Consider the following 12,953-nt stretch of genomic DNA (forward strand, 5'->3'; position numbering starts at 1 on the left):
AGGAAGAAAAATACCCCTACCTACCTCTGCTGCCTCGTTTTTCCATTATCTCATTTCTAGCCCAAAGTAAAACCACCTCTTGGGTTAAAATGATGTGTGAACCCTACCCAGTGTGGCACTGAGGTAGTGTATGGCTTCCTGCAAGGCACTGGGATCTCAAAATAGCTTTATGTGTTATGGAGTTTTCCTCCTGATAACATAATAAACTCATATTTATTCAAATCAACCTATAAGTCTACCAGGGAAACCAGTTTTATGGAATAGTAAGCTGTTTAGGTCCTGTAAGAGACTCAGATGGTCTCTTGCGTCATCTGCCCAAAATCTGTTCCCACCTCTGGTTCTGAGTTTGTAGTTTATGTCTGGCCTCAGACCCCCCAGAGCTCAGGTCTTCCCTAGGAATCACACCGTGACTTCAACCCAGGCCTTAGCGAGCTCCATGGCAGTTAATCAAGATAATGAAAATATGAAAGTCTGAAATAGGAGAAATCTGAACATGAATTTAATGTTTATGTGACAAAGAACTTCCCAATATAAAAGCAGTAGAAGAAATAACAAAGCAAAAATATAAATAAATTGACCACATACATCTTGAAACCTCTGTACCTCAGAAAGATTATGAACAAAGTGAAGGGCAAACTGAGTAAGTTATAATTTTTCAGTTATAACTTAACAAAGGATCGATAGTTTTAATATCCAAACAGCACAAACAAATTTACAAGGAAAATTTCCAGAGCCCTGTAAAAATATAAGCAAAGGGCTTGAATAGGTAATTTACAGAAGAGAAAATTCAAACAGCTAACAAACTTTTCAAACCCTCTAGTAATAAAAGAAATGCATATTAATATACAAATACTGTTTCCCCTATCCCAAATCCTTTAAGAATAAAAAATGATAATTCTCAATGCTGTTGGTGAAACAGGCAATCGTATGCTACTGATGGGGAACAAACAATAATGTGTTTTCTATCAGGGACTGGGTGTTGAAGATGATTCATCCCAGAATCACTTCCAAGGGATCTACAGAGTAAATAATGAAACTGGAAAGATAGTAAATATTATTATTGTTTGTAGAGTTACCCACATTATTCTACAACAGAGAATAGAATAGAGTAGAAGTTGAACTTTCTTTTTTTTTAATGAGTACAAGAAAATCAACTTTTAAGAAAAATGTTACTTTCATTTAGAATAATGGACTATTCACCCCCCAAAAAAGCTCTGACTTCAATTCTGCTGTACCTCCATCTTGAGGATGAGCATCAATCCCCTCTCCCCCATAGGAAGAATGGGAGTTTTACCCACTACTAGTGAGCTATATTTATTGTAAGAAAGCCCTTGACAAAGATAAAAGATACTAGAACTTGGTAGATGATCGAATCTAGAAACATAGGCTCTTGAGAAAGAGATCATTTCCTGATTTCCTCTTCCTTGACCTCTTCTTTCTTCCATAGTGGGATTAGAGTTAACTATAGAAATCATCTAGAAAAGAGACATGCATCAATATTATACATAAAATTGTCCACTATGGATGCAGAAAGCATGTAGAGAAAGCCCAGAAATTAAGCACTGCAATGAAGCAGTGGGAAATACACTACAGAGACTTTGGGGTGGATGTGCTGGCCAGCACTGTCTTGAGCCCAGTAGTGTGCACCCTCATGGCCAGGTTTCTGCTTAGGCACCAAGAGATAACAGTACATTTTCATTCAGTGGGCCTGAAATCCAGAGAACTTGTACAATGTAAGTTTTTGGTTTATATTTCACAGCTCAAAGAACTTTAAAAAGTTGAATGGTCTAGTTTTTATTCACAAGATATTCTCTCTAAAATTATAAAACCGTGGCCCCAACAATGTCAACTGAAAACAAAAGCAATGCGTTCCTACCATGTTTTTGCACAACAGCCTTCCCATGAAGGTCACTTTTGTAAAGGCTGATTCGATAAAAATACTGTGTAACATGAATTTTTTTTAAATTGTAAGTTATCTAATTGTTTTTCCCTGGCCTGCTGTGATTGTTGGTTCAGTTTACCATATTAGTCATTTGCAAGAGGAAAAAATGTTTGTTCTCAATGCTACAGTAATTCCATTTCGTTGAAAGGTTGGGATTTTCTCGTATGTCAAGCATTCTCCCTTTAAGTCAGAAAGCCTCAAATAAGGGTATTATTTTTGTAATGATTTCAATTTGCTGGTTCACTGAAGTTAAGAAACAGCATACAAATTTTATCCAGCTGGCTATGGTTGGTATGGCAGTGTAAGGAGATTTTTTTTTAAGGAGGTGAATCAGTTTTAAGAGATAAAGGTCACTGCCCTATTTTGAAGTCATTGAAAAGAGCAAAACTCATCTCCTAAAGGGATTAGCTTTTTTGCCCTCACTTGCTACTATTGTATTGGTTTTCTTTTCTTTTTTTAAGTGGTCCTTGTGTACTTGTATTAGGATTTTAAATCATTGGGAAAAAGTATCTGTTTGTGTTTTCTTTTGGTGGATTAAAAGGAATCAGCAGACACCATATGGCAGTGTATTGTTATCTCAGTTAAGAAGAAAGTACAATTCGTAGTATAGAAAATATACTTGTTGAGCTGAATTTTAAAGTGTAACAAAATAAAATGCTAACACCACAATTTTGGCTAGTATTTTACATATATTCAGTTTTCACTGTATTGAACAAGTCATAATGGGTCAAAGATTGATCATTATAGAATTCCATATGGAAAGAATTGATTTTCATCAAGTCTTTGAGGGCTGTGTAAATTTATACAGAGTAGTTAATGCCATACAGCACATCTTCAAATTTAAAGATTAACTTGGGGAGGAGCAAAGAAAGGAAGCCATACTATGATGTTAATCTCTGTTTTCAAAAGCTTAAAATCTAAGAAAAGCTAGCCACTCACGAAAGGGAAATATGTCTTTCAATTTCATGTGGATGTATATCCACCTGTCTCTTTGTGGGGATTTTTTGTCTTACAGAAATCCTTAGCCTATAAAAAAGTGCATGTTGACTTTCCAAGTGGTGATCTGATTTGTATACCTGTAGATTCCCCTGAATTCACCGTTCCCCATCCTAAACTGAGCCTGGCTGAAGTCACAGGACTGCCTTTTATTTGCCTCTATCCAGCTTCCCACAAATGCAGATCTTCCAAACATCAAGATATTTGAACCAACATTCGAATCAGTACTATTTTAAAAGCTGATTATTTATCTTGGCAAGCAGATGGAGCCCAATTCTCCATTATAATATCTTTTTATTTTACATTTATTGAGAGCTTATTGCATGCTTTAGAACAGGGATTGCTTATCCCTTAATGCAATTGATGCTCCCATTTTCATCTTCTTGTACCAAATACTTAATATAGTGCCTGGCTCAAAGAAGGGGTTTATGATATTTTGAAGAGATAATGGATGAATGGATGCATGGATGGGTGGGTGAATGAGACAGACATTGAAGAACTATAGAACAGATGAGAATTTTTAACACAGAAGAACAGTTGAGGCAAGAGGGAGATGATCCAAAAGAGTAAAGGGACAGAGTGGGAGTCAAAATCCTAGAAGCTGTCATGTAGACCCCAGCAAGCCTTCAACCTTGATTATATTTTATCATGAGTTCAAATAATGACTCTATTAATCTTACTGTTTTCAAAAATTAGAACTTTGGGAGAGTGACAAAATCTTAAGTTTGGAAAGAAGATCTAATGTATACTTAGTAGCTAACAATGACCAATGAGCATCAGGACCTGGGATTTTTAAAACTTGAAAGGATCTTATAAGCTGAAATACACTTTTCACACTGAACCCATCAAGCAAGAAACAAAGCATCTTCTTTTCTAGTACTTTGAATCTCTAAGTCCTACTATTATTAAATCTCCAAATCCTGTATTATTGAGAAAAATTCAGTGATATATTTCAAATCTAATATTTGTAAACTCATCCTGACCACTTCTGTCAGTGGGTCATCATGGTCTCTTGCACAGTGGCATGGTCACCAGTGGCCTTCCCAGAGATTGGGTGCCCACTGAGGGCAAGCGTGGGCACCTTGGGGGAAATTGTACCTCCACTGCCTACCTTGGGAGATAAAAATTTCTTTTTGTTTTTTCTTTCTTCTTCTTTATTAAAAGAGCTGATGGGAAACTTTATACTAGCAAGTGGAAACTCATTCATTTCCTTGTAGATACACTATTGATAAATAGCCACATAACTTGAGGAATTGTCTAGAGTTATTAAGAACCATTAAGATCATTAACTAGAACTTGATTTAAATAAACCCTTTGCCCCATGGGAAATGCAGCTGCTTTCTTTGCCTCTCAGAGTTTGCAGAAAACATTTCACAGGTACTTCTTAACAGGTTCATTGTTACTGTTTATTCTGTTTCTTAGAAGACAGTGATACTTTGATTTTTGTGTTGCTAAATATGTCCACAAAATATGTTGGCACTCATAGTTGATTTGTGAGTGACTGAATAATTGCCACGCTTAGGCAGAGTACACCTGGCTATTCAAAGAAAGCCATATCCAGCTACCAGTGGGCAACTTTGTGGTGCCTGCCTACAAATATATTCTGCTACCTGAAGAAGAATTGGTCCTTAGTGAAACCCAAGTCCTTCTAAATAGATGCAGGCTGATGACTTAACAAAATCAGCTGTCAAAATAAATGGCAGGGCTGAAATAAATGTGATTTACTCATTTTTCCTTATTAGAATCACAGTTATAAATGGACAGCTGGAGGTAAATATTTGCATTTTTTGACCTATAATAAGGCAACAAGAAAAAGAGAACAGATTACTGAAACAGGAGTTAAGTAACATTTGATGCCCATTCCTGGAAGCAGTGCAACTATGGACTAAGCATAATACCTGCAGGTTCATTGGCTTTTGCCCATCTTTTGTGGATTTTCCCTGGTGCTACATACATACACAGAGGACATAACATGCAGCCTTTTTGGAGTTGCTCATGAAACTTAATAACACATTTTCTCTTAGCTATAGTCTATAATAAATAAAATAACTATTTTCCTTTTCCATTTTGAACTGAATGCAAGTAAGCTGACAGTAAAATGGGACACATTTCCACAAAGGAAAGCACAGGCCACCCAGATTCCAGAGAACAGTCTGTGAATTATGACTTTCAATCAAAAAGAACTCTGATGAAAATCAACATCAACATTACTTTCTTATTTTTTCTTTAATTCTTCTGTTGATTCTGAAGCAGTTTTGAAAAATGGAGGGAAAGTAAAGGAGAATATTACCAGAGCCTTCCAGTGCCTATGCTCTGGAAAAATGTGCATTAATATCTTTGGGATGCAGACATGCTTAGTAGTTGAGCTGTTGACAATGGCATGGTAACCTACCTCTCTCTCTCTCCCTCTCTCTCTCTTTCTCTTTACCAACAGTTCGTGGCTCACCCCAACTGCCAGCAGCAGCTCTTGACAATCTGGTACGAGAACCTCTCAGGCCTGCGGGAACAGACCATAGCTATCAAGTGTCTGGTTGTACTGGTCGTGGCCTTGGGCCTTCCACTCCTTGCCATTGGCTACTGGATCGCACCTTGCAGCAGGGTACAGGCTTTCTGCACCATTTCCTCTGTGGTTGGTGTACCGTGTCCTTTTGGGATGAAAAAGGAACAAGCTTCCTACTTAAGGCTCTTATCATTTTTACCCTGAATGTTAATTGACTCAAGAACATGAATTCTGCTTTTTAATGAGTGGATCAATAGAAATAAGGATGAAAAAGGATTTGGGACTAGTGGGAAAGATCACATTTGCAGGCATATAATACTTAGGTTTTTAAGATAAAATCCCCATGGTGAACAGGAGGAAAAGCTGCTCAAGTGAAGTAGCTCTTGTGCTGATTCTATTGACAGCTTAATAAACAGAGAGTAGGCTGGGCTGGCCTGTGGATGGGGAAGAGTCCTGCTGCAGTGGACCTGAGCCATTAGCCAGGGGAGGGCAGAGCAGTGGACCTGAGCAGTTAGCCAGGGGTGGGCAGGGCAGTGGACCCAAGCATTTAGCCAGCGGTGGGCAGGGCAATGGACCCAAGCTGTTAGCCAGGGGTGGGCAGAGCAATTTTTTGAGGCTGTCAAAGACATCAGAGGCTGGGTGCACTAAGCACTGCTGCTCACAGTTGCGAGCAGTGGTATTATTATCCAATCTTTGAGACAGTGCGTGTCAGCTTCCCCAGCCCTTCATTCTTTCAGAAGATTCTAAAAGATGTAGAATTTAGGTTTGGAGCTTTACATTTTTTTAGGTTATCTGTTTAGTGTTGCTTGAATCATTTTATTCACTACCTTCATCCCTCTCAACTTGAGTCAACTTAATGGTGTCTTAGAGATCCCCTAAACAAGATACAGAAAGGAATGCTGGTCATGCTAACAGAATCTGTATTAGGTTAATAAAGGGCTCTGCCAAGGAGAAGCAGCTGTTCTGAGATCCTTTAATCCTGCTTTTATATTCCAAAATCTGGTTTTGTTTAAATCAGAGGCAGTTTCAGGCAAAATGAGTCAAGGCCGCTTATAAATGAGCCTGGAAAGCTGCCACCTTTCTGGCTCAGCAGTCTCCCCAGGCAGCGTCCTGCTCCACAGGCACCATATATGTGTGAGAGCATTTGTCCACCTCACTACATGGCTTCCTCCCCATGCAATTTAGGCAGGAAGGTTTTCATTTTGATCAATTCTAATGACTAAACCTAGTCCCTCTGTCAGGTATCATGGCAAAGTACCAAAACAATACGTATTCATAAAATATGTAAACACTAAAGACTAAAAACTATCAATAATGAGAGAGCATGCACTGGAGCAACAATCATATCCCTTGCTGGGGAAATTAATTGAAAAGCTTAGGTCTGTAAACGTTTGCCTCTTAGGACAGCTTAATTAGTTAAAATATTCTATTGGACTTGAAGTGGGCATCTTGAAGTCCATTCATTTTTTATTTTCACTTGTAAAATGGTGTGGTAAACTCTTGCAAGCAGAGAAGGGAAAAGTAGATAATGAGTAGTTTCTGGAGCCCACATTTTTACCTGGTATATACTACCTAGCCTAGGGTGAAAAGACCACCTAGCAAGATTCTCTCCATGTACCCCATTACTAAGATAAGCATGCTGCTCTCTTTTCAAGTTAAAGTTTTAAGAGATCAATGTTTAGGAGAAACAGACTTGGCATCTCTCAAGAAATCACTATGTGCTGTACTCGAGATGACTTACCCTGAATGTGCCTCTTTGCATCTGTGGAACAGCACAGTGATATGTAATGTGTGGTTTATTTTTCTGTGTCTAATATGAAAAATGTAACATTTGTCTGTGTGCATTCACTGTTAATCCCAGAAACGCTTGACATTCTTTCGTTATTTGTTGACATCAAATTAAGGTTCTGGACATACAAAGATATTTGAAGTTACAGTCTTTAAAATGTGAACATTGGTACTTTTTAAGGTCACAGACTGAGTTTGAAAGTAGGATTTGAGTATATAGCTTTGATAAATCTGTCAAATAAATATTTATCTTAACATTTATGCCAAATATTTGTCTTAATAAATAAAGAGGAGACTGGGCTGGCCTGCGAAAGAGGTACAGCCCTACTGCAGTGGAACCGAGAAACAGGTCACCTGAGAATGGGAGGACAACTCATTTGAGGCTGTCAAAGACATTGGAGGCTGAGTATATTAAGCACAGTTGCAAACAGTGGTGTTATCCAAATTCTTTAAGAAAGTGCATGTCAGGTTCCCCAGCAGTTCATTCCTTCAGAAGATTCTAAAAAATGTAGACCTGAAAACACCTAGCTGTTGGACTGCAAAAATCCCTGAGACAGGAGGAATTGCTTTTCATTTCTACTAGAACATGGGGCTTTTAAGGACATTATGTCACATGGGATTTTAAAGGACTTACCTTAAAATAATTATAAACTGAACTTTAGAAATGCTTTGGTACTATTTATATGATTTCCCAAACTCAGGGATGACCTTTAATTAAGTTAACCCACTTAGGGGTTTTAATTATTATGTATCTCCCTCTTCTCATTCGGATAGTAACAGATCAAATATTTATCTTGATTATAATATTCTGCCTCTTTTATATCATACAAAGCACAAATTGATTTTGGAACATTTAGAAGAGAGAACTAAAATTTACTTCTGCTGTAGTAAGGGTTTTTGTTTTTTTATAATCTTCAAAGGGTTTATAATATGCTACCAACACATCACAGCATTTCAGTTATAAATGAATAAGTCTACAAACTCATACCATTTCACTTTTAAAGCAATAAAGAATTACATGTTACAAACTTAAAGTTTTTTTCCTGGATTCTAATCACTTGAGCATTGCATAGTCTTGCATGTAAAATAAGAATAACCAGTATATGCCTTATGATTTCCAGAAATGCATGTGTGAAAACAGTATGATACCTAAGACAAATTGGATATTTAGAAACAATGAAGTTTGAAGACTTCTTAAATTATCCTTGGAGGAAACAGAAGCAGAATTCTGCCCTTCAGAAACAGAAGCAGAATTTTGAAACTGTTCTCATTTTATCTATGTTTTCAACTTGTATAGTAATTTTCATAAGTTGAAGCCAAATTTTCTAAAGTAAAACTTCTCTCTCTCTCTCTCTCTCTCTCTCTCTCTCTCTCTCTCTCTCTCTCTCTCTCTCTCTCTCTCTCTTTCTTTATTACAGCTGGGGAAAATTCTGCGAAGCCCTTTTATGAAGTTTGTGGCACATGCTGCTTCTTTCATTATCTTCCTGGGTCTGCTCGTGTTCAATGCCTCAGACAGATTTGAAGGCATCACGACGCTGCCAAATATCACTGTTATTGATTATCCCAAACAGATCTTCAGGGTGAAGACCACCCAGTTCACATGGACTGAAATGCTAATTATGGTTTGGGTACTTGGTAAGCCTTTTTAAGTATTCTAATATCTGCCAAAAATGATGTTTATATGTTTGTCATTTTCTACTTAAAATGTTATTGTACATTTTAAGGTGACAACTTCACTATTATAAGATAAACAGAATAGCAAAATAACTGAATACTTTGGCAGCTTGGTAATGCTAAAAGAGATCCCTTTATACTAATAAAAACTTCTATGAATAACATGAGCATAATTTTAAATATACCATGTTTCAGAAATCTAACTGCAATTATTGGGACAAATAATTTAAGTGAAATACTTGTGAAATAACTTAGTGGCTATTAACTGATTAAATAACATTTATTGGTTTAGTTTCGGAGGTTTGTTTTAGGAGCATGTCCGTTTTCAAAATGTTTGTTCCTTCACCTCACGAGAACGTTTTGAAGAGGTATGGTAAAGTAACCATTTAAGCAATGAGAAAAAGAACAATCAAGATTGGAAACAGTTTATCTATTAATCACTAATGCAAAGTAATTTTTGTCTACTTCTCTCTACTTCACCCAATGTTTCTGTTGGTATCTTTTTAGTTTCTGTATTAATAGGTTGGTTCTCCCCTCATTCACTCCTGTGGCTTCAACTTGGGTCAAGTAATTATTTTATGAATTTTATTTTGAGCCGTTACACTTCTTTATAAAGTTCCACGTTTTTCCCTTACGCAGTCAGGGCAAGTTGTTAAATTGGGATATTTTGTCCTCTTCTCCCAGAATGGCATATTCTGCTTTCAGTTTCTCCATAATGTCCTAGGGCCTCTTGCTTAAGGGTTTCTTCTTTTCCAGTGATATTTTTCACCTCCCAGAATGAAGCTGAAATGAGGAAGGAAAGTACGGGAAGGATATGTGTGTTCCTGGATGACTGGAAAACTGTTCTTATTAAAAGTCTACAGTATGTTGTCATTTAGGGGCTTATTTCTCCAGCAATCAATATGGTTTGATAATTAACCATTATGATTTTATAAAGAGGAGCACTCTCTCCTCTAAAAATCTCATGGGATCAAATCATTTGACCGGAAGGGCTTTTCTTGCTTATTTCTTCCCTCCTTCCTGCCCCTACCCCTCTGCATGAGTAGCACCATTTCTGGTGCCACAGGTAGAGCCATGTTTCTCCAAATTCTAAACTGGTGGAGTGAATCATTCCTTTAGTCCACACTCCTTTTTCTGTTTAACTCTGCCCAGGACTTCAGGGAGCTGTTTGGTCAGTCAGTGCTCTGTGGTGCCTAGTATGGGGCTTTACAGATGGGGCTTTTTCTACATGAGGACTGACCTGTACCCTCCATGTGTTGTGACAGGAATGATGTGGTCTGAGTGTAAGGAGCTCTGGCTGGAAGGGCCTAGGGAATATATTTTGCAGTTGTGGAATGTGCTGGACTTCGGGATGCTCTCCATCTTCATTGCTGCTTTCACAGCCAGATTCCTAGCTTTTCTTCAAGCAACAAAAGCACAACAGTATGTGGACAGTTATGTCCAAGAGAGTGACCTCAGTGAAGTTACACTTCCACCAGAGATACAGTATTTCACTTATGGTGAGTTATTAGCTGCAGGGTCATCTGATGTTTCAGGAAAGCTGTTGGAACCACATTTGGGAAGGAAATGCCAATAATGACTGTTTAGTATGAGGTTGTGTGTTGAATGTGTATGGACAGTGGAGAGAACATGAGCTCTAGAGCTGTACAAAACTGGATTCATATCAAGGTTATGACTCTTCCTTGTGCTGTGACTTTGTTCAAGTTAATTTACTTCTCTGTATCTCTGTTTTCAAATCTATGAAAAGGTGTTGCAAGGTGGGAGAAAATTACTTTGAAGCCTAACAACATAATGACCCTTAATGTTCTTAGGACATGAAATTGTCTTACAGAAAAAAAAAAGACAGCTTGATAAACTGCTTAGTGGGAAAGATGAGTCCTTGAGAGCATGAGTTGGAGTAGATAAAATAACAAAAGGTGCTAAACTGCTGTATAGGTGAAGTGAGCACAACCTCAGCAGAGGTAGGAGGTAGCAACTAAAGTGACCAAGAGAATGAATGTAAGCTGTGGAAAGCCAGCGGAAATACTGGGGAGGATGTGGTGCTCCTCAACATGACATAGAATGGAATTCCTGCCAAACGTCTCTGTATCATGAAGAACAGGGATACCCCAGCTGCTATCCAGTGTGCAACATTACTGATGCCTTCCTTGCCCAGCAAAAACCAGCGTTACGTGTGTTAGTCTTCTTTCCTTTTCCTTGAGGCCAAACTGGGGAGTCACGATTAGTGAATTTTCATACTGTTGCAAAACCTTAAATCTGGAAAAGACTTGAGAAATTATTGCCTAACCCTCATGTTACAGAAAAGGGAACTCAGATACAAAGTTTAAATGTGTTTCTGCTGGTGGAGAACAACTCGTTATAAGTGAGATTAAGGCTTACATCATGATACGTACAGCAGCATTACTAAACAAGCCTCCAGAATGTAACATGCCATTTCACACACTGTGAAATTTTAACATGTTATACTTACTGTTAGAAAGCAAAGTTTTTATATACCAAGAAGTCTGGATCAAATGAGCAGATATTTACCATTTGTAATTAAATAATTAGCATACATTGCATTTTTGTGTAATGTATATCTTAACTATTTCAGCCTATTTATTTAAATTTATTCATATGTATCTAATGATTTTTATCTGGGGGGAAATTTGTGAATTTCAGGCTTCACTCATTATATGTGTGATTTTGATCAAGTTTTTAACCTTTCTAAGTCTTGGTTTCTGTATGTCTAATTAAAGGGTAACGGTAACATCAAGTTCATAGGGGCACTGAAAGCACATTGTCTGGTGCATACTAAACATTCAATAAATGTTAATTTTCATTGTTGTTGCAAATGTCTATACAATACATCCATTCTTCTGGGAGTGACCCAGTTCACACAAAAGGAACCACACAGTGTTGCACTGACCTTCCAGGGAAATGAGTATCCAGTAACTGCTGTGAACTTATTAAATGACTTTGAAAGGGGTGTGGGAGGGCCTCATTTAGAATCTATATCTAAAATGTTTGCACCTCAGTAGCATTTTACATTTACCAAGAGCAAGTTATATTGCTTAAATACCACATTGACAGCATCATTGTGATTCAGTGACAGTCTCACTTCTTGTAATACATTTTACTTGCATAAACTGTTAGGTGAGCTAATTTCCCTATGAAATATGGAAAAGAAATTTTGTGCCAGCTGAGCCCATAGGATGACAAACTAGCTGGTCAGTAGTCTTGTAACTGAGGGGACAAATTAATCAAGACAGTTAGTTTGCATCCTGAACATGGTCTGTGTCTAATGAAGTGTTTTAACCTTTTTCATCTTTGTACTTGATTCTGTTTCTACTCAATGTAAAGTCAGCTTAGTATCTTTATAATAGTGTTTCTTCCACTAAAAGAACCACATGAAGGTAGAATTCATGTTTCTAGACAGTTAATAAATCTAAAGTAGTTTCAACTGAGATAATACCCATGTACCTACACGGTAGATCTTACTTCAGATATTTATTTTACAGTTAGCAATAAATGGAAAGTTGCATTTTTAAATCTCTCTCTCTTTTTTCTAGCCAGAGATAAATGGCTCCCTTCTGACCCTCAGATCATATCTGAAGGCCTCTATGCCATAGCTGTCGTGCTCAGCTTCTCCCGGATCGCATATATCCTGCCTGCCAATGAGAGCTTTGGACCCTTACAGATCTCTCTTGGAAGAACTGTGAAGGACATATTCAAGTTCATGGTCCTCTTCATTATGGTGTTTCTTGCCTTTATGATTGGCATGTTCATACTTTATTCTTACTACCTTGGAGCTAAAGTAAATGCTGCTTTTACCACGTAAGTAAAACATCTTCTGAAAAAGGTATAATGAAGAGAAATTCTAACAAGTCTAGATGAAGCAAAAACATTTTTCAGTGATAATAGCAAAGGTATTTTAAGAGCAGAAAAAAATCCACCACAAACAGAGCTTATATGTAATTACATCGCTCCAAAGGCCTCATCTCTTTGAGCTAAGTGAGTGTTTTTACCACAGAATGGATCAGATTGGAAAAATCCTAGGTGAGACTGGCTATT

General features: G+C 37.5%; 1 protein-coding gene across 6 annotated transcripts in view; it reads left to right on the forward strand.

The window, feature by feature from the left end:
• TRPC3 (transient receptor potential cation channel subfamily C member 3) overlaps nt 1-12,953 on the forward strand; it is a 71,739-nt gene that overhangs the window by 24,713 nt on the left and 34,073 nt on the right. For all 6 annotated transcript variants that reach the window (XM_073237093.1, XM_017665307.3, XM_073237094.1 and 3 more), the window contains exons 4-7: nt 5,373-5,537; nt 8,645-8,861; nt 10,166-10,399; nt 12,452-12,716. In XM_073237093.1, coding sequence (XP_073093194.1) covers nt 5,373-5,537; nt 8,645-8,861; nt 10,166-10,399; nt 12,452-12,716 — 881 coding nt within the window. The remainder of the gene's footprint in view (nt 1-5,372; nt 5,538-8,644; nt 8,862-10,165; nt 10,400-12,451; nt 12,717-12,953) is intronic.

Source organism: Manis javanica, chromosome 5 (assembly GCF_040802235.1).
Source record: "Manis javanica isolate MJ-LG chromosome 5, MJ_LKY, whole genome shotgun sequence".
NCBI classification, from domain to species: domain Eukaryota; kingdom Metazoa; phylum Chordata; class Mammalia; order Pholidota; family Manidae; genus Manis; species Manis javanica.